This window comes from Rhinatrema bivittatum, chromosome 1, assembly GCF_901001135.1.
Source record: "Rhinatrema bivittatum chromosome 1, aRhiBiv1.1, whole genome shotgun sequence".
NCBI lineage: Eukaryota > Metazoa > Chordata > Amphibia > Gymnophiona > Rhinatrematidae > Rhinatrema > Rhinatrema bivittatum.
The window spans coordinates 392,623,927-392,648,831 of record NC_042615.1 but is presented as its reverse complement, the minus strand read 5'-3'; the positions used below and the strand labels follow the sequence as shown (position 1 = coordinate 392,648,831).

At 44.3% G+C, this 24,905-nt stretch overlaps 1 protein-coding gene across 7 annotated transcripts in view; it reads right to left on the bottom strand.

Annotated features, from left to right (window-relative positions):
* Positions 1 to 24,905, bottom strand: part of NRG1 (neuregulin 1) — a 550,039-nt gene that overhangs the window by 11,502 nt on the left and 513,632 nt on the right. For all 7 annotated transcript variants that reach the window (XM_029601717.1, XM_029601714.1, XM_029601723.1 and 4 more), the window contains 2 exons: positions 11,524 to 11,654; positions 4,643 to 4,846 (listed from right to left, as the gene is read on the bottom strand). In XM_029601717.1, the coding sequence (XP_029457577.1) occupies positions 4,643 to 4,846; positions 11,524 to 11,654 (335 nt within the window). The remainder of the gene's footprint in view (positions 1 to 4,642; positions 4,847 to 11,523; positions 11,655 to 24,905) is intronic.

Below are 24,905 nucleotides of genomic sequence, written 5' to 3'. Positions count from 1 at the left end.
TTATCAACCAGGAAAGAGATCTGGGCATCATAGTGAATAATACATTGAAATCATCAGCTCAGTGTGTTGTGGTGGTCACAAAAGCAAACAGAATGTTAGGAATTATTAGAAAGGGAATGGCGAACAAAACAGTGGATGTCATAATGCCTCTGTACCGCATCTCAAAAAAGATATGGTTGCACTAAAGAAGGTACAGAGAAGGACAACCAAAATGATAAAGGCATGGAACGGCTCCCCTATGAGGAAAGGCTTAAGAGGTTAGCGATATTCAGTTTGGAGAAGAGACGGCTGAGGATACAAAATCATGAAAGGACTTGAACAGATAAATATAAACCAAGTATTTACTCTCTCAGACAATAGAAGGACTGGGAGCACACCATGAAGTTAGAAAGTAGCTCATTTAAAACAAATCATAGAAAATTATTTTTCACTCAATGCATAATTAAGCTTTGAAATTTATTACCTGAGGATTCTTAGTGGAATGCAAGATTTGGTGAAAGAAGTAATGGTGGTGGGGCCACTTGGCAACAGTGATCATAACATGATCAAATTTAAACTAATAACTGGAAGGGGGACAATAAGTAAATCTGCAGCTCTAACACTAAATTTTAAAAAGGGAAACTTTGATAAAATGAGGAAAATAGTTAGAAAAAAACTGAAAGGTGCAGCTGCAAAGGTTAAAAGTGTTCAACAGGCTTGGACATTGTTTAAAAATACAATCCTAGAGGCGCAGTCCATATGTATTCCGCGCATTAAGAAAGGTGAAAGGAAGGCAAAATGATTACCGGCATGGTTAAAAGGTGAGGTGAAAGAGGCTATTTTAGCCAAAAAAACATCCTTCAAAAACTGGAAGAAGGATCCATCTGAAGAAAATAGGATAAAACATAAGCATTGTCAAGGTAAGTGTAAAACATTGATAAGACAGGCGAAGAGTGAATTTGAAATGAAGTTGGCAATAGAGGCAAAAACTCATAATAAAAACTTTTTTAAATATATCCAAAGCAAGAAACCTGTGAGGGAGTCGGTTGGACCATTAGATGACAGAGGGTTTAAAGGGGCTCTTAGGGAAGATAAGGCCATTGCAGAAAGACTAAATGAATTCTTTGCCTCCGTGTTTACTAATGAGGATGTTGGGGAGATACCAGTTCCAGAGATGGTTTTCAGGGGTGATGACTCAGATGAACTGAATGAAATCACTGTGAACCTGGAAGATGTAGTAGGCCAGATTGACAAACTAAAGAGTAGCAAATCACCTGGACCGGATGGTATGCATCCTAGGGTTCTGAAGGAACTAAAAAATGAAATTTCTGATCTATTAGTTAAAAATTGTAACCTAATATAAAAATTATCCATTGTACCTGAAGACTGTAGGGTAGCCAATGTAACCCCAATATTTAAAAAAGGATCCAGGGGCGATCCGGGTAACTATAGACCAGTGAGCCTGACTTCAATGCCGGGAAAAATAGTGGAAACTATTCTCAAGATCAAAATTGTAGAGCATATAGAAAGACATAATTTAATGGGACCCAGTCAACATGGATTTACCCAAGGGAAGTCTTGCCTAACAAATCTTCATTTTTTTGAAGGGGTTAATAAACATGAGGATAAAGGTGAACCGGTAGATGTAGTGTATTTGGATTTTCAGAAGGCGTTTGACAAAGTCCCTCGAGAGGCTTCTACGAAAACTAAAAAGTCATGGGATAGGAGGCGATGTCCTTTCGTGGATTACAAACTGGTTAAAAGACAGGAAACAGAGAGTAGGATTAAATGGTCAATTTTCTCAGTGGAAAAAGGTAAACAGTGGAGTGCCTCAGGGATCTGTACTTGGACTGGTGCTTTTCAATATATATATAAATGATCTGGAAAGGAATACGATGAGTGAGGTTATCAAATTTGTGGATGATACAAAATTATTCAGAGTAGTTAAATCACAAGCGGATTGTGATACATTACAGGAGGACCTTGCAAGACTGGAAGATTGGGCATCCAAATGGCAGATGAAATTTAATGTGGACAAGTGCAAGGTGTTGCATATAGGGAAAAATAACCCTTGCTGTAGTTACACGATGTTAGGTTCCATATTAGGAGCTACCACCCAGGAAAAAGATCTAGGCATCATAGTGGATAATACTTTAAAATCGTCAGTGTGCTGCAGCAGTCAAAAAAGCAATAGAATGTTAGGAATTATTAGGAAGGGAATGGTTAATAAAACGGAAAATGTCATAATGCCTCTGTATCACTCCATGGTGAGACCGCACCTTGAATACTGTGTACAATTCTGGTCGCCGCATCTCAAAAAAGATATAGTTGCGATGGAGAAGGTACAGAGAAGGGCAACCAAAATGATAAAGGAGATGGAACAGCTCTCCTATGAGGAAAGGCTGAAGAGGTTAGGGCTGTTCAGCTTGGAGAAGAGACGGCTGAGGGGGGATATGATAGAGGTCTTTACGATCATGAGATCATAAAGACCTCTATCATATCCCCCCTCAGCCGTTATTGTAAATAACCGAGTAGATGTGACTCGGTTATTTACACTTTCGAATAATAGAAGGACAAGGGGGCATTCCATGAAGTTAGCAAGTAACACATTTAAGACTAATCGGAGAAAATTCTTTTTCACTCAATGCACAATAAAACTCTGGAATTTGTTGCCAGAGGAGGTGGTTAGTGCAGTTAGTGTAGCTGGGTTCAAAAAAGGTTTGGATAAGTTCTTGGAGGAGAAGTCCATTAATGGCTATTAATCAATTATACTTAGGGAATAGCCACTGCTATTAATTGCATCAGTAGCATGGGTTCTTCTTAGTGTTTGGGTAATTGCCAGGTTCTTGTGGCCTGGTTTTGGCCTCTGTTGGAAACAGGATGCTGGGCTTGATGGACCCTTGGTCTGACCCAGCATGGCAATTTCTTATGTTAGGATGTGGTTATGGTAGTTAGTGTAACTGGGTTTAAAAAAAGGTTTGGCTAAATTCCTAGAGGAGAAGTCCATAAACTGCTAATAATCAATAAGGAATAGTAACTTGGGATCTAATTTAATGTTTGAGTACTTGCCAGGTACTTGTGACTTGGATTGGCCAATGTTGGACACAGGATGCTGGGCTTGATGGACCCTTGGTCTGACCCAGCATGGCAATTTCTTATGTTCTTATGAATAAACAACTATGTACAGCAGCATTTACTCACATATATGGCCACATGTAAATTTACAATAGTATCTTATAACCCACACATATCATATACGCACGTATTATAAAATACATGTATATTTACCAAGGAGCATACTCGTGTATGTGTACTTATGTGCAAATACATGCCTTGCATTGAACGAGAGTATTTCAATGCATTGAACGTGCATATTTTGGACTTACTTGTGTAAAACTTGATTTATGTGCATATGTCAGTACATTTTAAAACATGCACATTATTGAAATTACCAATTTACCAATTACTCCAGCAGTTCATCCAGTTTACACCCCTAGACTGCCCCTTTTTTATGCACATATGTGTGTGAAATATAAAGTATGCACAAACTTCGACTTTTATAAAAAAGCAATTATGTGAATACAGGCTACTTAGCACGTATATGTTAATTTTTATGCATGTAACCCTTGGTAAATTACTTATGTGTGTATAGTTTCATGAAAAATTAGTGCAGATAGCAGGTGTGTGTGTATGTATGGTCGATTTAATAGGATAAATTTCAAATTAGACTTATGGGCATAAGACCATTTTGAAACTGGTGTAACTTATAGGCATATTTGCCAGCTAACTTATTTGTGTTGTGACAAAATTACCCCCCTAGTTTGAATGATAGGATGAACGGTATAGGCCAATCCAATTAGGGTAGGGTAGGGACTGCTTGGTTAAAATTATTATTTTGGCAATAGATTTTTCCACCAATCTTTCTTACAGTATTTTAGCCTAGAACCTTTGCAGTTTTCCATTTGTGCTAAAAGAACCTGGGAAATACAAATTTCCAAAATGGCCTCATACCAATGAGTGGGTATTTTGGGAGTGAAAGAAAACAGGCTGACAACTAGCCTCTTCCACCATGTGGTCAAATATTTTTGACAATTTTTAAAAACTATATTGATATATGACTACCATCACATTATAAATCCCATTCAGGGCAATATTAGGCCATAATGTAGTTTGGCTACTTAGATGGATAAACTTAGGTTAGCTTGCATATTCAGCTGCGCCGCTAAATATACACAGCTGACCTAAAGTTAACCAAGTAAGTTAATCCATCTAACTTTAGGATAGCCCTATGGCCTGACCAGACTAACCTGACTAACTGAATATCCAAGTTATTTAAGAGGATAACTAATTATCTGGCTAAGGGATGACCACTCAGCAGGCCGATTATGCAGCTGTCACCAGGTAGCCGAGTAAATCCTAACTTATCCAGCTAAGTGGGGCTGAATATTGCCCTCATTCATATTACAGGAAATGTTGATTGTTATTTTTCAAAACCAGCATTTTAATTGTGTACTAAATACAATTTTATCAGATGGGTTAATTTACAAAAGACATACTCTCCATATATATACAAGGTATTTTAGTTCTCTCTTATTGAGATGCTGTTCATATTCTGTTTTGAGAGATATTTTCATATTCCACAATATTGGATAAATAAGCTTACCTTTCACTGTGAGGTGAATCTCTGTAGGAATCAGGAGTATCTCTTGCATGCCTGAGGAAACTGTTGCATTCTCGAGGACCACCCATTCCATTAAGGCGTCCTCTGGGCCCAGCTGGGCTGGTATGTCTGCTGTTCTCTACAGATGAAGTCACTAGGACTGAGTGGCTTTCTGAGATAATGCTTTCAGTCTGACCATTGCTCCAGCTAGAAAATAGCAGTTGAAAAGAGTCAGTTATCTTTTATTAAAACAAAGCAAACAAATTTGGCACAGTGAAATGACAGGGTGCAGATGTCATTTGTGAAGAGTCAACAATAGAGTTACTTACACCTCTTGAAGCGCAATAACTCTATTATAATATTATCATGGTTTCTCCTGCCATGCTGCCTCACCGTGCTCTGCTTCTAGTTGCAATGACTTCTTTCTGACAGCAGAAGCCTCCAGAGAGAGCTCTGCTCCTAGCTATCTGAGCCATCTCCTCACTGGCCAGCTGACTCAGCAGTTCCTGAATTACTTAATCCAGCTTTACCAGTACATTAATGTCTCTTCATGGAGTCACCCTTGGCTGTCTGGCCTGGCTGTTCTACCTTGCTCCATGCCTTGTGGCCTCCAGGCCTTCTGTTACCTTATACCTTGCTCTGTGGCCTATTCAGGCCTTTCCTTGCCTTGTGGTCTCTGGGCCTCCTCTCACCTTGTGGCCTATCCAGGCCACTCCTTGCCTACTGCCCTTCAGATCTTATGCCTAGTGGCATACGGGCCTTCTGCCCTGTCCAGTCTAGACCCTAGCTTCTATTGCCTGCCTTGCCATTGCCTTTTCTTGCACCAGTCTACATCCAGTCACAGTCCCCACTAGGTATCCTACCCAGCATGTGTCTGTATCCAGTCCCAGTTCCTACTTAGTATCCTGTCCAGTCTGCCCAGGCAGCCCAGTCTTATCCAGCCTGTTCCAGTATCCAGTCCTCAGCTTCTTGCCTGTTCCAGTACCCAGACCTGTATTTCCAGTCTGTCTCTGACCACAAAGTCCAGCCTGTGCCTGACTTCAGTTCCAGGTTGTGCGTGCCCTGCCTTGCCCAGCCTGTCCAGTCTTGTCCAGCTTCATCCAGCTATTCCAAGCTTCTTCAAATCTGTCTAGCCTCAATCAGCCTCCCAGATTTACATCATGTTGTTCAGCTGCCGAAGCCAAGCCCTACCAGCCCCCAGATTCCAAGGGCTTAACCTGTGGGGGAGGGGCTAGCTAGGCAAAAGATAAATCCCAGTCCAGCCCAGTGGTCCTGTACAGCTCCTGAGGTGGTGTTCTCCAATCCCACCCAGAAAACTATCTATCTATCTATCTATCTATCTATCTATCTATCTATCTATATATATATGTATCAAGCTCCTTGTCTTTCCCCCCAAGCCCAGTTCCCCTCTTCTTCCTTTCTCTATTTCTCCCCTCAGCTCGCAACCTTGGAGTCATCTTTGTTTCCTTTCTCTCCTTCTCTACACATATCCAAAACCCTTCTAAAATGTGCTGTTACTTTTTCTATAACATCATCAAAATTTGTCCCTTCCTTTCTGAACACATCACCAGAGCCCTTATCCACTCTCTCATCACCTCCCACTTAGACTATTGCAACCTGCTCTTCACAGGCCTCCCAGTGATCCATCTCTTACCACTATAATTCACTCAAAATTCAGCTTCATGACGCCTGTCACTACACCCATATAACCTCTCTTCTCAAGTCACTACATTGCCTCCCTATCCGTTCCTGCATAAGACTCAAGCTCCACTTGCTCACCTACAAGAGCCTTCACTCTGCACCTCCTCACTACCTCTCCTCATCTTTTTCTACACTCCTCCTTGTGCACTCCTCTCATCAGGGAAGGAGTCATTCTGATCTACGCTCTTCTCTTCTACCACCAATTCCCCTCCGTGCTTTCCACCCGGCTGCACCTTATGCTAAGAATAGACATCCTGAGCTGGTGCAGTATGCTCCCTCTCTTGCCTTATTTAAAACCTTTCTAAAAACCCATCTTTTTGAGGCTGCTTTTAAATCTTAACCCCTGATTATCCCCCTTACAATTTCATTAACTTTTAACCATTTTCTTAATAAATGAATTTCCCAAAGTCACTTATGCCTTTATGTTTGTCTCGATAGGATTGTAAGCTTTACTGAGCATGGACTGTCTCTTATATATTTTTGTACAGTGCTGCATATGTTGAGTGGCGCTATTGAAGTAAGTAGTAGTAGTAGTAGCAGGACTGGGTGAATGTTCAAAAACCCACTCAGCAGGTAGGATAACTTTGTAATTTTCTTGAGCCAATTTCTGAGCCAAACCTAAGCATCTACGGGGGGCCCACAATAACGCCATAACGCATGCAATAAATAACGCATCGCAAGATGTGTATGCAAATTTGAAAAATTTAGTTAAATGGGAGGAATTTGGGCAGAGTAAATGAAAATGAGGGGTGCCTAATCCGTGTGATAACGTAATGCATGCTATCATGTGATTTAACACTGGAAATAACTACACCTTTTTTCCTACGTTATGCCTGCAATAGCTGTGCATTACAGCTGCAGCAGGATTTATCGCAAATCCCGTTTTAGGCATGGAGAGGGGAGAGAAGTGGAGGGGATAGAGAGAAAGAGCCTTTGGGGAGGCACACATATTAATCAACTTTTTATACCACTGTAAGAGGGGGCATTCTGAACTCAGGGTGAGGTTTTGGTAGTAGCCTAGGTTTTCGGGGTAGTTTTACATGCACAGTCAGAGGGACAAACAGCACAGTTACCATCAGTGAAGATTTTATGTGATTTGGAGTGATGAAAGGTATAAAAAGATGAGATTTGTACAATGTACTCTCTGACTGTGCATGTAAAACTGCCCCTCAAACACCACCAAAACCTCACCCTGAGTTACTTGTTGATCCAGAGGGTGGTTACTAAAATGGTATAAATAGTGGAATAAATAGTTTACTTATATTTATTTATTTATTTATCTATTTATCTAATTAATTAATTAATTAAAGATTTTATATATCGACAACCGTTTGCACATCATATCGGTTTACATATAACTTGGAACTATGATAGCATGAGTATCATTTAGGCATGGCCTTTACAAAGAACAAGGAAAACATGAAAACAGTTAAAGAATAAACGAGGGTGCAGCTTAACTGGGAAAGGGGGAATAATACTTATAAACAGAGAGACTATATACAAGATTTGGGTACATGTTCATTGTAAACAAAGAGCTTTGGGGGGGGAGGAAAGGGGGGAAGATTGCATAAACTAAGGTGATACTAATTAATTGAGAGAAATTTACATAAGGTACAAAATATAAACAACAAATATCCAAAAATTCGGAGAAATTGGAAAGTCGGGAGAGACTTCGGCAGCTCTTCGGTGTTATCCATCATTATGCAGCGAGTTATTTAGCAATTAGTCACAGAGGGAGTAGATATAAACGGGTAGGCTTGTAGGAAAAGCCAGGTTTTAAGATTTTTTTTTGAATTTGGGTGTAGAGGTTTCAGTGCGTAGGTCTGGGGGCATGGAATTCCACGAGAGAAAAAAAAATATAAGGGCCTTAAAGAGTCTCTTTCTCTCTCTCTCTCTTTCAGCCTGAAATTGTGTGCAGGCACTATAATTGCAAATTTTATAGCAAAATGATAAATCTAGGTCTAGGTTTGAAGCTGAAATTTACATAACACTAGTCACACAAAATTTATCAGGTTGGATTTTGGCTTGCTATTTGTGAAACTAGAATTTTCCAGCTAAATTTAACTGGTTAGCACTGCAAACACAGGCAACAAGCTAAATCTAAAACCTGCCCTAGAAACGCGTCTGAGTTTGCCCTGTTTTTGCCAAGCAAAATTTGTTCGTTTTGTGAATGTAGCAGGACAAATTTAGTCAGTCAGCTGGTTAGCTGATTAATTCTTTTGAAAATGCATTCCCCATATTTTAACAACTGAAAGGAAGAAGGAAATAAAGTGATAGAAATATAGAATCATGACAGCAGAAAAAGACCATTATGGCCTTTCTAATCTGCCAATCCACACCATCTATTCAGCTTTATAATCTCTACCATTCCCTCAGAGATTCTTGGTGCTTATCATATGCTTTCTTCAATTCATATATTGTCCTCATCTCCACCACCTCCATAGGAGGTTTTTCCATGTATCTATCACCCTTTTTGTAAAGATTAATATTTCCTTAAATTACCCTCTTTCACCCTCTTCCAATGACCCCTCATTCCAAAGTCTCCTTTCTTTTGAAAAAGGGCTAACGTGTGCATGAAAACTTTGGAGGAATTTACATGTCGCTAATATCTCCCTTATCTTACCTTTCCAATTAGGTATGAGCGTCGGGGGTTGGGGGCCACTTTCGCATTCCACATGAGACGTACGGAAAGAACAGTGGTCTCTAGTGAAGATTTGCTGGCCGTCGGAGTGAGGAAACTCACTCCAAGAGGAGATTTGGGCAACGTTCTCTCCACCTAGCTTGATGGACACTCTACCTGGGCAACAACACCTAGCTTGATGGACACTCTGCCCAGGTAGAGTGTCCATCAAGCTAGGTGGAGAGAACGTTGCTCAAATCTCCTCTTGGAGTGAGTTTCCTCACTCCGACGGCCAGCAAATCTTCACTAGAGACCACTGTTCTTTCCGTACGTCTCATGTGGAATGTGAAAGTGGCCCCCAACCCCCGACGCTCATACCTAATTCCCACCTCGAGTTACTAGGTGGCCCTCCCATAGGAATACAAATACTTGTCTAGGGCATAGGCATTATAGGAAGGCTCGCTCTCTCTCTCTCTCCCTCCCTCCCTCCCCCCGGGGCCTGCAACAGGCTGTCCGGACATATCGTGGACCGCAATAACCCTTTACTGGCCCGTAACGCAAATCAAAGGGTTGTAGTTATTAGGGATGTGAATCGTGTCCTCGATCGTCTTAACGATCGATTTCGGCTGGGAGGGGGAGGGAATCGTATTGTTGCCATTTGGGGGGGTAAAATATCGTGAAAAATCGTGAAAAATCGAAAAATCGCAAAACCGGCACATTAAACCCCCTAAAACCCCCCCCCCGACCCTTTAAATTAAATCCCCCCACCCTCCCGAACCCCCCCCAAATGACTTAAATAACCTGCGGGTCCAGCGGCGGTCCGGAACGGCAGCGGTCCGGAACGGGCTCCTGCTCCTGAATCTTGTTGTCTTCAGCCGGCGCCATTTTCCAAAATGGCGCCGAAAAATGGCGGCGGCCATAGACGACACGATTGGACGGCAGGAGGGTCCTTCCGGACCCCCGCTGGACTTTTGGCAAGTCTCGTGGGGGTCAGGAGGCCCCCCACAAGCTGGCCAAAAGTTCCTGGAGGTCCAGCGGGGGTCAGGGAGTGATTTCCCGCCGCGAATCGTTTTTGTACGGAAAATGGCGCCGGCAGGAGATCGACTGCAGGAGGTCGTTCAAGCGAGGGTTTCCGGCGCCTCGCTGAACAACCTCCTGCAGTCGATCTCCTGCCGGCGCCATTTTCCGTACGGAAAACGATTCGCGGCGGGAAATTGCTCCCTGACCCCCGCTGGACCTCCAGGAACTTTTGGCCAGCTTGTGGGGGGCCTCCTGACCCCCACGAGACTTGCCAAAAGTCCAGCGGGGGTCCGGAAGGACCTCCTGCCGTCCAATCGTGTTCGTCTATGGCCGCCGCCATTTTTCGGCACCATTTTGGAAAATGGCGCCGGCTGAAGACAACAAGATTCAGGAGCAGGAGCCCGTTCCGGACCGCTGCCGTTCCGGACCGCCGCTGGACCCGCAGGTTATTTAAGTCATTTGGGGGGGGTTCGGGACGGTGGGGGATTTAATTTAAAGTGTCGGGGGTGGGTTTTAGGGGGTTTTAGTGTGCCGGCTCACGATTCTAACGATTTTATAACGATAAATCGTTAGAATCTCTATTGTATTGTGTTCCATAACGGTTTAAGACGATATTAAAATTATCGGACGATAATTTTAATCGTCCTAAAACGATTCACATCCCTAGTAGTTATTAGCTGCGATAGCAGCCGCACACAATAAACTGGTTCCCGCTTTACATATGCTCTGCCCCAACTCCGCCCTCTGAATACCAAATTACTAATTTGCATATCGTGTTAACGGCTGTTAGCGCGATTTGCGAATTTATCACACGTGGTAAACTGCTTGGAAAATGAGGCCCTAAGTTTGTACCTGAGGCAATGGAGGGTAAAGTGACTTGCCCAAGGTCACAAGGAGTGACAGCAGGACTTGAACCCTGGTCTCCTGGTTCACAGTCCACTGCTCTAACTACTAGGCTATTTCTCCTCCCTATATACAGTTGATATTGCTTCAGTATAGGTTTTCATTGACAATTCAATAGGTAACAAGCAGCTATGAAAGCATCAAAATGTAAATTTTCCAATCTATTTCCCCAGATAAAATGCATGGAAATGAGCTTTTAGAAAATTCCCTGGCCTCTGTGCAAGTAAAAGTGCATATGTAGGACCTCTACATACATACTTTGACCCACAGCAGGGAGAGCTGGTCCCCGTGCTGGGTTTGGGGAGGAGTGGGCACTTATGAATATACTTTTGAATTTTCAAATGTACGAGTATAATTTTTCACAGAAACACAAACTGCACAAATTAGCAGGTGTAAATGTGTGCAAGTATTTTTTCAGAGATATTTTTGAAAGGGAAAGAATGTGTGCACTTTCACTTTGAAAATTAATATCAGGCCCGCAAATAAAAAAGTATTTGCAAAGTTTGCACCAATATGAGCAACTGCTAAATTAATTCCCCCCCCTCCCCCAAAATACTTATTTTCTAAGCAATATAGTAAGAAGATCTGGTTTTCCAAATGTAAGTTACATGCAGGAAGAAAGTTTCTTTCATTCTCATACCTGTGGCTTGGCGTCTGCGTAACAGTTGTAGAGTGATGAGTTGTTGAAGTATAGTGACTTGTGGAGAATGACGTCTCTGTTTCTCTTTCAATGACATGCTCACTGGATATTATATTTTTAGACACATACTGCTGGATGAACACAGACAGACACACTTCACATTCTGAGAAATATATGTATTTGTTCATGCATACACAGGTTTCTGAGAAAAGTTCAAATTTGCATGACTCACAAGCCAGGGAAACCCAACTAGTCTCATTTGTCTTGGTGGAGGTATCGGGGAACTGGTGATTCCAAATATGCATGCAAGTATTTTCAGAAGCAGAAAATGTGCATATTTTATAAAATACCTGCTTCCGTGTTTACATAAGAACAAAAGAAGTACCATGCTGGTTTAGACCAAAGGTCCATTGAGCCCAGCATCCAATAATGGCCAACCCCTAAACGTAGATTCAATTTCTTACCGCTGACTCCCAATGACAAGTGGTGCGTATCTCTGAGTCACCTAGTTAATAACTATTTATGGACTTTTCTTCAATTAATTTTTCCAAATGCTTTTCAAACCCAGCTGTGCTAGCTATCTTGACTATATCTGCTGACAACAAATTCCTAGGCTTGTATGTTGAGTGGAAAAATACCTTTTCCAATTTGTTTTAAATCTGCTACCTCTAAGTTAAAAGGAGTGTCTCCTAGTCCTAGTGTTACTTGAAAGGATAAATAACCATTTCCTATTTACCTGTTCTACTCCACTCATGATTTTGTAGTCCTCAATCAGATCCCCTTCTTCAAGCTAAACAGCCTTAACCCGATTAGCCTTTCTTCATCAGGGAGCAGTTCCAACCTCTTAATCATTTTTGTTGCCCTTCTCTGTACCTCCTCTTACACTACCACATCCTTTTTGAGATGGGAGTGACCAGAATTGCACACAATACTCGAGGTATGGCTGAATCATTGATATATATATATATAAAGGCATTATGATGGTCTCTGTTTTATTCTCCATTCCTTTTCAAATAACTCCTAGCATTTTCTTTGCTTTTTTTGCCTGCTGCCACACGCTGAGTTGAGGATTTCAATATACTGTTGACAATGATTACCCCTAATGCATCAAGAATCTAAAATTGGGATTATTTTTTTCTTTCTGCATCTTGTTGCACTTGTCCATATTAGATTTCATCTGCCATTTAGATTCCCAGTTCTCCAGTTTTGCAAGGTCTTTCTGTAGTTCCTCACAATCTGCCAGTGTTTAATTCTGAGTTACTATTTGCACATTGTTATAGTTATATTATCTTTATATTAACTGTCTGTACAAGCTAGTAGAGCTCTGAGCTCTACTGAGCTTGTGCAGGAGTTTCCACGTGGACATTGCCTCAGATTCTCCTCAGTCTGTTTTTGCTGGAGCTTCTCATGATCAGATTTCTTGATTTCTCCATTATATTCTCTTTAGTGGAAAAAAAAGAGAAGACTTTTCCTTGCCATCTTAGCAACTAGAGATGTGAATCGGAACCGGAATCGGTTCGGATTCTGGTTCCGATTCACATGTGGGTTTTTTTTCATTGGGCCCGATCGCGGTTTTGTTTATCGGCTGCCCCCGAGCCGATAAACAAAAAACCCACCCCAACCCTTTAAAACGAATCCCATTGCTTCCCCCACCCTCCTGATCCCCTCAAAAACATTTTAAAGTTACCTGGTGGTCCAGTGGGGGTCCCAGGAGCGATCTCCCGCTCTTGGGCCATCGGCTGCCACTAATAAAAATGGCACCGATGGCCTTTGCCCTTACCATGTGAAAGGGTATCCGTGCCATTAGCCGGCCCCTGTTACATGGAGGGAGCACTGGATGGCCGGCGCGATCTATAAATGGCGCGGGCCATCCAGTGCTGCTACCATGTGACAGGGGCTGGCCAATGGCACGGATACCCTGTCACATGGTAAGGGCAAAGGGCCATCGGCGCCATTTTGATTAGTGGCAGCCAACGGCCCGGGAGAGGGAGATCACTCCCGGGATCCCCACTGGACCACCAGGTACCTGTAAAATGTTTTTGGGGGGGTCGGGAGGGTGGGGGAAGCAAAGGGATTAGTTTTAAAGGGTCGGGGTGGATTTAGGGGTTATTTTTGTGTGCCATTTTTCCCGCCCTCCTCCAAAACGATAAGAGAACCCGCACGATCAATATCGTGGGGTTTTCCTATCGTGTCGGGGGAGCCCCCGATTTCTGACGATTTTGAAAATATCAGCGATATTTTCAATCATCCGAAGCCCAATTCACATCCCTATTAGCAACCCCAAACATCACTTTTCAGTGCTACTAAAAAAAAAGAATAAACTCTCAGAATGCCAAAAAAATTAGATAGTGGCTTCAAGGCCTGTTGCTGAGGCTGACTCATGTTGAAAACAGATGGACATGACTTGTGCTACCAATGCCTTGGTCTGGACCATGATCAGCCAAATTTTGCTGCCCTGCTCCTGGAGATCCAGGGCAGCAAAAATAACCTCATTAAGGGCCAGAAGCAAGAGAAGGTCTGCCTCAAGGAGTCTCAGTTCTTCTGCAACATCAGAAAGCAATGGGTCCAGAGCCGAATCCTCAGGTAGGGATGACCCTGACTGGGTAGCTCGGTATGCATCAAATCTGTAGTGACCACCGTTGCTGGACCTGAAAATGGCACCAGCAAAACCAAGGCACTGAAACTCCTTGATGCGTTTGATGCAATAGGCTCCTGTAGTGTCTAAAAAACTAAAATCATCAATTCTGCACTGAGAGAGATTAGCAGATGCACCGATGACATCAAGGCATTCGAAGTAGGATGCACCAAAAGCTCAAAAACAAACAGATGCTACACTGATGCAGATTTGCTCGACACATGAGGCATTGGCGAACTCCTCAATGTACAAAGCATTGACGCACTCATCGATGTATGAAGCACTGACATGCCCAAAGTGCCCTGCATCTAGATTTCCCAATGAGGGATCAAATCCTTCTCAGATGTCACCAGACTCCTCTTCTAAAATGTCCAAGGAAGATGAATACAAACTGCCAGTACTATCAACTCAATCAAGAGAGAGATAAACACATGAGATCTTGAGAACAGCACTGCCAAGACAGCTATATGCAGCTTATGATTCCCTGACAGAAACTCAACTTCATATGCCTCCTCCAATTACCACAGCCCTACCACTGATACCTCAACTCTAGTTTGGAGTGCTCACACTAGACAATTCAGGACACAGAGTCTCTGGTCAGTCCAGGAAACACAGTTTCAAATCAATCTGCTAGAACTCAGAGTGATGCATTGTGCCCTTCAAGCATTCCATCATATCCTGAAGGGGAAAAATATAATGATTCAAATGGACAATCAAATAGCCATGCTCTACATGAGCAAACAAGAGGGAACTGGGTCCTGGACTCTTTGCCAGGAAGCCTTATACATATGGTACTAGGTAATTCAATAAAGAAGTGATTCTCCAGGCATCTTATTTGCCAGGAATTCAGGATACAATCTTAGAAAGACTCAGCAGAATATTCTGGCCACAGGAATGGTTGTTAAACTTCCAGAGGAAGTGGTGAAGACCAAAACTGTGAAGGATTTCAAAGGGTCGTGGGATAAACACTGTGGATTAGGGATGTGCAGCCAGAAAGTATTCGTTGGATTCAGGATACGTATTCGTCGTGGCCCAGATACGTTGCATTCGTTCAGTGGCACCCCCGATACGTTGATACGTGCATTCATTTTCCAGTTCCCATTAAAATCAATGGGGGAAGTATTTGCAGCATATTTTTGGCTGCAGAATTGGGGGTTTTATTATCAATTTTGATGAAACCTTTTGGGGAGCAATCATCAGAACAACAAAACAGCTCCAAGGTACTTTAGACTGTGGCAAAGTGGGCACCAAAGTGGCATTAAATAGCTAAGGTACTTTAAAGGGGCAAAGGGGGGGTACCAGGAGTGGCAAGAAGAGTGCTTTAATATAGGCATAAAGCAGTAGTGAGAGTGTCAAAAACACACCACAGCTTCAAAAGAGAGCACCGATAACAGATGAATGAACCCTTGAAGGCAGCACGACAGGCAAAGCGGCAAGACAAGTGGCATCGACATCCTACAGCACAATGAAGGAGGAACATAGTAAGCAGAAATACAGGCACCAACACACTGAGCAACCATGATAGTGGCCAGAACATTACAAGAAGTTGAGTGAGTCATCTGGCAGCAAGGCACAGAGGCAGAGGGTAGATACAGGCTGGCTACACTCAGGGAGAGTTCCCTTTCCTTTGAGCCGGGAAGGGCTCCCCGGAATGGGCTGGCCTCTAGAGTGCAGCACGAGCCTTCAAAGCATGGTGACCTAGAGCAGGGTCTCACTGTGAGAATGGTCTCACTGTGTTGTGTTTGCCACAGTCTAAGTACCTTGGAGATCTTTTCTTGTTCTGAACATGGGTCAACAGGTGGAAAGAGATAGGCTGCAACAACGGGGAGAGTTCACGTTCCTTTGAGCAGGAAAGGCTCCCTGGAATGGATTGGCCCTTAGAGTGTATAATGGTAAAAATTGTTAGTATTTAAGCATTTGCAAACAGATCATGACTTCATAAGCAAGACAGAGGAAGTTCTCTTCTCTGCCCTGAAACTAAAGAAAACTGTTCGTTTTATTTAAGGATCCATGCCATGAATGATTACTAGTTTGAATTGCCAGAGACTGACGTTTCCCTTTGCAATGAGGGTTCAGCCATTAGGACTGGACATAAGGCCTGGACGGACAGGCACAGCAGACTAGGACAGAGATGAATCCCACCTAGGGACATAAGCCCTGGACGGACAGACACAGCAGTCGAGGACAGAGGTGAATCCCACCTAGGGACATAAGCCCTGGACGGACAGGCACAGCAGTTGAGGACAGAGGTCAAGCCCACATAGGGACATAAGGCCTGGACGGACAGGCACAGCATTCAAGAACAGAGGTCAATCCCACGTAGGGACATAAGGTCTGGACGGACAGGCACAGCAGTCGAGGACAGAGGTCAAGCCCACATAGGGACATAAGGCCTGGACGGACAGGCACAGCAATACAGGACAGAGTCAATCCCACCTAGGGATATAAGGACTGGACAGACAGGCTCAGCATTCAAGAACAGAGGTCAATCCCACGTAGGGACATAAGGTCTGGACGGACAGGCACAGCAGTCGAGGACAGAGGTCAAGCCCACATAGGGACATAAGGCCTGGACGGACAGGCACAGCAATACAGGACAGAGTCAATCCCACCTAGGGACATAAGGACTGGACAGACAGGCACAGCATTCGAGAACAGAGGTCAATCCCACGTAGGGACATAAGGTCTGGATGGACAGGCACAGCAGTCGAGGACAGAGGTCAAGCCCACATAGGGACATAAGGCCTGGACAGACAGGCACAGCAGTCGAAGACAGAAGTGAATCCCACTTAGGGACATAAGGCCTGGACGAACAGACACAGCATCAAGGACAGAGGTCAAGCCCACATACGGACATAAGGCCTGGACAGACAGGAACAGCAATTTTTTTTTTAATTTATTTATATACCGCTTTTCACACTTTTCTAGCACTTCATAGTGAATTTCACTCAGGTACTGTAGGTATTTCCCTATCCCCAGAGGGCTTACAATCTAAGTCAAACCCTTGTAGGGACATAAGGCCTAGACAGACAGGCACAGCATTTGAGGACAGAAGTGAATCCCACCTAAGGACATAAGGCCTGGACGAACAGGCACAGCAGTCAAGGACAGAGGTGAATCCCACCTAGGGACATAAAGCCTGGACGAACAGGCACAGCAGTTGAGGACAGAGGTGAATCCCACCTAGAGACATAAGGCATGGACAAACAGGCACAGCAGTCGAGGACAGAGGTCAAGCCCACGTAGGGACATAAGGCCTAGACGGACAGACACAGAAGTCAAGAACAGAGATGAATCCCACCTAGGGACATAAGGCCTGGACAAACAGGCACAGCAGTCGAGGGCAGAGGTCAAACCCTTATAGGGACATAAGGCCTGGATGAACAGACACAGCAATAGAGGACAGAGTCAATCCCACCTAGGGACATAAGGCCTGGATGGACAGGCACAGCAATACAGGACAGAGTCAATCCCACCTAGGGACATAAGGCCTGGATGGACAGGCACAGCAGTCGAGGACAGAGGTCAAGCCCACGTAGGGACATAAGGCCTGGATGGACAGACACAGCAGTCGAGAACAAAGGTGAATCCCACCTAGGGACATAAGGCCTGGACAAACAGGCACAGCAGTCGAGGACAGAGGTCAAACCCTTGTAGGGACATAAGGTCTGGATGAAGAGGCAAAGCAATCGAGGTCAAACCCTTGTAAGGATATAAGGCCTGGATGAACAGGCAAAGTATTCGAGGACAGAGGTCAAGCCCACATAGGGACATAAGGCCTGGATGGACAGGCACAGCAGTCGAAGACAGAAGTGAATCCCACCTAGGGACATAAGGCCTGGACGAACAGGAACAGCAGTCGAGGACAGAGGTCAAGCCCTCGTAGGGACATACGGCCTGGACGAACAGGCACAGCAGTCGAGGACAGAGGTCAAGCCCACATAGGGACATAAGGCCTGGATTGACAGGCACAGCAGTCGAAGACAGAAGTGAATCCCACCTAGGGACATAAGGCCTGGACGAACAGGAACAGCAGTCGAGGACAGAGGTCAAGCCCTTGTAGGGACATAAGGCCTGGACAGACAGGCACAGAAATCAAGGACAGAGTCAATCTGACCTAGGGACATAAGGCCTGGATGGACAGGCACAGTAGTTAAGGACAGAGGTGAAACCCTTGTAGGGACATAAGGCCTGGACAGTGGATGGACAGGCACAGCATTTCAGATCAGGTCCTTGTAGGGATGTACGTACTGGTCAGTGGATGGTCAGGCACAGCGTTTCAGGTCAGTACATGTGCTGCAGTGCTTATATTATCTGGAGCATAGGAGGCAGTTGGAGCTGCTGCAAGGCTTTCAAATGCTTTTATTCATCTTGCCATTCACAAGGAAAATTTGGGAACCCAAGCAAAGGCAGGTTTACTTTCAAAAACTAGCATTTCCATCAACTCTGGTGCCAGCCTTGAGCGGTGAGGGCTCATGATATCACCTGTCATTGAAAAGACACATTCACTGGGCACACTGGTTGGTGGACATGACAGATATTGCTGAGCCACTTTAGCTAGGTGTGGCCAGACAGTGGACTTGTGTGCCCAATATGCCAGCGGATCTGTCTGCATTTTCTCTATCGGCTCTGAGAGATACCGTGTCACTGACAGCTGTGCTGGTGTCTCCTTTGCTTGGGCGGGCTCAGAGTCACTCATGCCAGCTGCTATCTCTCTCGCCCGTTGCACAACTGATGAATCTTTATGGGCAACATACCTTGGGCGTTCTGACGTGGAGGAGGAGGTACTATCTGTCACTGACACAGGGCTGCTCCTGCTTGGGCAAGCAGCACAACTCTGACATGCCTGCTGTTTCCACCTCTGCTTCAAGCCTAATCTGGTTCCGCCTATGGCGCTCCTGTTCACGGACTTTTGGTAACAGCAGGTCCTTCAACAATAAGAGACAATCGTACTGTAGGGCGAGTTTCCCTTTCATGCGGGGAACACAGACTGTGGTGAGTATGTATGTGTTCTGTTCTGTTAAAGGCCTTAATCTCTCTTCCACCTGCTGCTGCAAAATGTCCAGACAATGCAGCACCTCAATTACTTCTTCCTGTTTAAAGGCCTCCAAATGTTCATCCAGAAAATTAACTATAGAGATGATGTCAGCCAAGGTGGCACTTCTGGAACTTAGCTCCTCCGTGACATCCTTGAAGGGCTGCAGGATTTTTACCAGCTGACTCATGACTAACCAATCATGATGCCCTAGGGACTAACCAATCATGATGCCCTAGGGGATTCTGCACACCTATGTCCATTGTACCAGAAAGTTCATGAAGGGGTGTCTGCAGCTCCACTAACTTCTCCAGCATCATAAAGGTAGAATTCCACTGGGTCTCCAAATCAGTCTGCTTTTGTCGGAGAACCTGCCCCGCCTTCAAACTTCTGTGGAAGTGCGCAGCTATGTTCCTGCACTTCTGTATTAACCTATGCAGGTATTCATTCTCTTTGTCAATGGAATCCAATCTCAGAGCTGACTTCACTACCAGGTGCAGAGTGTGTGCAAAACATCGGATGTTCTTAAAGTGCCCGTCGTTTATTGCCTTAACCATGTTTGCACCATTGTCTGTGACAAAGAACCCTGCCTGAGGATTCCTGTCTCGCTGGTGTAGTTGCCAGCCCTCCAGCATCTGTCTGATGCATGCTAGAATATTGGCTGCGGTATGGGCCTTGTCCGTCAGGTGGGTGTGCAGTAAAGCCCACCTCCACCCTGATACTTGTTCAGTAATAGAGCTGCTGCTTTCCCCTGCCTCAGCCAGGTCCCACCAGTGTGCTGTCAGGGAGAGGTAAGAGTGTGCAGCATTCATGGTGGTCCAGATATCACAGGTGAAATGCACTCTCCCCTCTGCCTTAGCTAGCAGCGCTTGCATGCGACTGCGACACTGCTTGTACAGGCTGGGGATTACCTTTCTGCTAAATGTGGTTCTGGAGGGGACTTTGTAATTTGGAACTACGACCTTCAGAAAACACTTGAAACCCACATTCTCCACTAACTGCAAGGGCTAGTCATCAAGAGCAATCATTTCCCCAATGCTCCTGGTTACAACTTTTGAGGCTGCCTGCCTCCTACCCCGGGATAGCGTTACCGCACTCCACCCCATTTCCTCCATGGTGGGTTGTCGCTTCTGCCACATGTCAGGGGGTTGCTGGCCTGCCACCTGACTGCTAGAAAGGGATGAGGGTGTGGGCTGACTCTGCTGCTTTTGAACCACTTTATGCTGCTTGGAAGGGGTCCCCTGACTGCTACTGTCACCATCCCCAGATGGCAGTACTCTTGTTGGGTGTTGCCTCTTCATATGATGCGTCATGCCAAAATTAGATAGATGTCCCATTTGCTTGCCTCTGCTAATATCCCTGCCACAGTAATTACACCAAGCAAAACGGGGGTCATCCGTCACTTTAAAGTGGCTCCAGATCGCAGATGTCTTTCGTGATCCTCCCTTCTCTAAAGTCTTGGGGGTGGAAGCTGGCACTGGAGCTGAAGTAGTGGGTGCACCCTGAGAAGCAATGCCAGGGGCCTCAGTCACCCTCTGTGCCTGCGCTGACTGCTCTTCCTCCTCCTCCTCATCAGCTTCATCTCTCCCCTGTTGCACTGAAGTGGAGGCTAAGACAGGACTAACTGATGCTCCTAAAGCTTCGTCAGCTATTACTTCTTCTGTTTCTGATGAGAATCCCACACAAGATGATTCTTCATCTGAATCAGAAGCAAACAGTGACTGTGCTACATTGTCAACACTAAGTGTTAGTCAAGACTTCTGTCCCCCTGCTGCTTTTGGGTGTCAACATTTTATCTGGCATGACTCAGTCTCACCTTCCCTCACCTCCAAAACTACAGGGTCATAAACAGGTGGTGGCAATGGCGATGCATTATGGTCAGATTTCATTTTTTTTCTGGATGGAACTGCCTACCCTCCAAAGAGTTTAGATTGTGACAGGTCCCTTTTTAACTTTAATGGGGGAGTGGCACTAGTGCCTTTTGAAGTGCCTCCTCTGCCAGTCCCAATCACTCGACTACATCTAGCTTTCCCTGACATTATGGATTTAATGTCACTGCCTAGTGCCTACTGGCTGCCCACTGTTACAGTGCCTTGCTATGCACTAATGTAATGTGTGTGGTGCACACACACACACAGCTTGCGTGTGAGCACAAAAGAGGAAAACTGGGGATTTCACTGCACAGACTGTCCCAATAATAAAGTTCAGTCTGTTAAACTGTCCTCTGCCCACTTTCATAGTGCCTTGCTATGCACTAATGTAATGTGTGTGGTGTGCACACACACGCAGCTTGCATGTGAGCACAAAAGAGGCAGACTGGGGATTTCATTGCACAGCTGTCCCAATAAAAAGTTACAGTCTGCTAAATTGCCAGCCCCCTGAAGCCCAGTGCATAAGAAGAGACATGAGTTGAATTATACAAACTCAGTTTAAAAAAAGCTGGAATTGGGATTTGGCACAAGCAGGAACATCGATGAATAATAATTTTGCAATGGAAATTCTAGCAAACTAGCTAAAAATGGAAATATATCTCTCCCAGCCACAACAACACCCAAGCTTGCAAGCTTAGCCCAGAGGGTGAAATTAAACAAAATGGCACTGCTAGCAGCTTCTCTCCCTGGCACATAGAGATCGTCTCAGATCACCTAAATAAACTGCTGAAAAAACAAACAGGGCTATTTTGCACTGCAGCAAAATAAAGACATAGCTTTTCCTCTTAAGTAACTAGCCTAGCTAACAATTGGATAGAGATTTCTGAACTCAGACTAGCTCAGAGTGCAGCCACCTTTTGCAGAGACCTCCCCAGACCACCCCTGCAAAGAAAGTGCACGGCACGCCTCTTGCTTAAGTATATATAGTGCTGGGTCATCAGGAAAATCTTCACCGAGCACTGAATGACAGCGTGATTGGCTGCATTCAGTGCATTTCACAAACTGTTATTGCTGATATGCTGCATTCCGGTATCTGTGCCAACCTGTCCGACCCACTCTGACAGGGCTGTGAGGTCACTGATGACTCACAGGAAAGGGCTGGTTTTTGGCTCTGGATACACCCAAATTGCGTCCTCCGATTGCAAATGGGGGCGAAGAAAAGTGCGCGCGCATGCCGTGCGCCGTGCAATGGATGAAACGGATGATATGTTATATTCGTGGGGAGTCGCGATACGTTTCGCTTCCCCGCGAATATAACGAATAGGGACATATACGTTGCGGATTGCCAATACGTGAAAAATGAATGCAACCCCTTACTGTGGATCCATAAAGTCTAGAAGAATGTGAATGAAAAGAGGGTGGCTTGCGGGAAAGACTCTAATTCCTGGAAATAATACCCTTATTCATAGCTATACACACGGTTAATGTGACTACGACCAGTGCTCTATGCTTCAACGGCAAGAGGAAATGTGTATAAAAGGATTTGCATTCACAAAAAAGCGGGGAGTAGTTGCTTGTTACAGCGGTTACTACCCAAACCAAACAAGCCTGATACTTCACTTTCAATGCTTATCCAGTATAATCTCTCTGCTTCAACGGCAGGGGTGAATGAAAGAAAAGATGATTTTATATCAGACAACCACCAACAAGGACTGAATTACAGTCTGGGTAACAAATAAGCATGGCGTATTTTGCTTGTCATGACAGTTACTACCCCGAATCAATTAAGCCTGATACTTCACTTTCAACACATATCCAGAGTAGCTCACTGCTTCAACGGCAGGGAGAATGAAGAAAGGTGGATTTATATTCAGATAACAACCAACAAGGACTAAATTGCACAGGCTGGGTAAACAAATAAGTGTGGGAGTAGCTTGCTTATTGCGGCGGTTACTACCCCTAAACAATTAAGCTAGATACTTCACTTAGAAGCAGTTCCTGCACTGCTCTCTATATTAATGGCGAGGGTGGAAGGGAAATAGAACCAAAAGGTTACTAAATGCCAAGAGCAACAGATAAGTATGAGAGGGGAGAAAAAAAAAGTGTGTAAGCTTGCTGGGCAGACTGGATGGGCCATTTGGTCTTCTTCTGCCGTCATTTCTATGTTTCTATGTTTCTATGAAATGTTGCCAACTGACTCTTTGAACTATGGGATCGCCCTTGGATCGTCCGCTTCATGACAGAGCAGAATCGGAAATGAAATCAGTTTTGTTCCTTCCAACCCAGTCTCCTCTGCAAAGCTTTTGTAATCCCTTTGAACACAGGCCTCATGTACGCTTTTCCTCCTACTCATATCCCAAACAGTACAGAAAGTGATGAGATGTTGCTCAACCTGGTATGCCGCTCACCACATAGATCCCTTTAATTGACAGCCAAGGCACTTATTATTTTATCTTCATTCATTAGCACAGTCTGGATTTGTGGTTGCTTCAGTGCGAGTACATCTAAGTGCTATTGCAGCATATCACTCCACAGAGAATGAAAAACAAATTTCCACTCATCCATTAATTGTGAAATTCATGAAGGGCCTCCTACATCTTCACTCACCAACTAAAGGAGCGCTGGTGCCCTGAGATATGAATATAGTTCTAATTCACCTGATGCAACCTCCATTTGAACCCCCAGACTCAGCTCCACTGAAATAGCTTAACTGGAAAGTTCTCTTCTTAGTGACAATCACTTCAATTTGGTGAATAAGCAAATTTTTTTCACGATAAGGTGGTGCTTCAGAACCCCATCCCAAGTTCTTACGAAAAGTAGTTTCTGTGTTTCATTTAAACCAATTGATAATACTTTCTACATTCGTTCCAAAAACCTCACTCCCACAAGGGAGAAAGTAATCTTCATACACTGGACTGAAAAAGAGCCCTAGTGTATTAAAAGCAATGTATGCAACCCAATAAGAAAGCATCAAAGCTTTTCATTTCATACGATCCCAAAAGACTTGGAACAAGAGTGAGAAACAGAACACTTTCTAATTGGATTACAAAATGTATTCAGCATTGCTATGCAGTCAGAGCTCACCAGGTTTGAACAACAGCTTCATCTGTTGCAAACCGTAAAGAGGTTCTGATTGAAGACACTGCAAAGCAGCTACCTGGTCATCGGTGCATGCTTTCATCTCTCATTACTGCCTGGATTCTCTGGCTTCCACAGCCATTGTGGTGGGAAAAGCTGTGCTGCACTAACTCATGCAGAAGTAGTCCACTACCCATGGTGGAGTCCAGGTGGCTTGATACCAATATTCTGCTGCAACTCTTAGCTTGGGACTCCCCACAGTTTATGGCTAATTCAGCCCTGCTTACTGACGGAAAAAGCAAGCATGCTTTCCATAAACAGTGTTTTCCATAGACAGTAGGATGAACTAGCCCTGCCTTCCTCCCTGGACAGCATACAATTCTATAAGCTTTGCTAACTGAATGAGGAAACACCTGTATGGGAACTTCCACATATGCTCAGTAGTGCTCAAAGTTCTATTAGCTTGGAGAGATAGTTCTATTTGGTGTCACCGGGTGACGTCACTGAATGGCTAATTCATCCTGCTATCTAGGGAAAACACCATTTACAGTAAGCAAACTTGCTATATGTTTTCCTGCATTACAAATTTACATGTGCAGTGAAACATATGTGCCTACTTTTCAGGACAGAAATATGCTGTATTTTATAAACAGTGCAGCTCTGCCACACTGTTTACAAAATAACTAGCAAAAATCTCCATGGGCCCATTTATACTGTGTGCCTCATGTGTACTGTTTGAAAGTTGGCTCCCTTTGCCACAGTA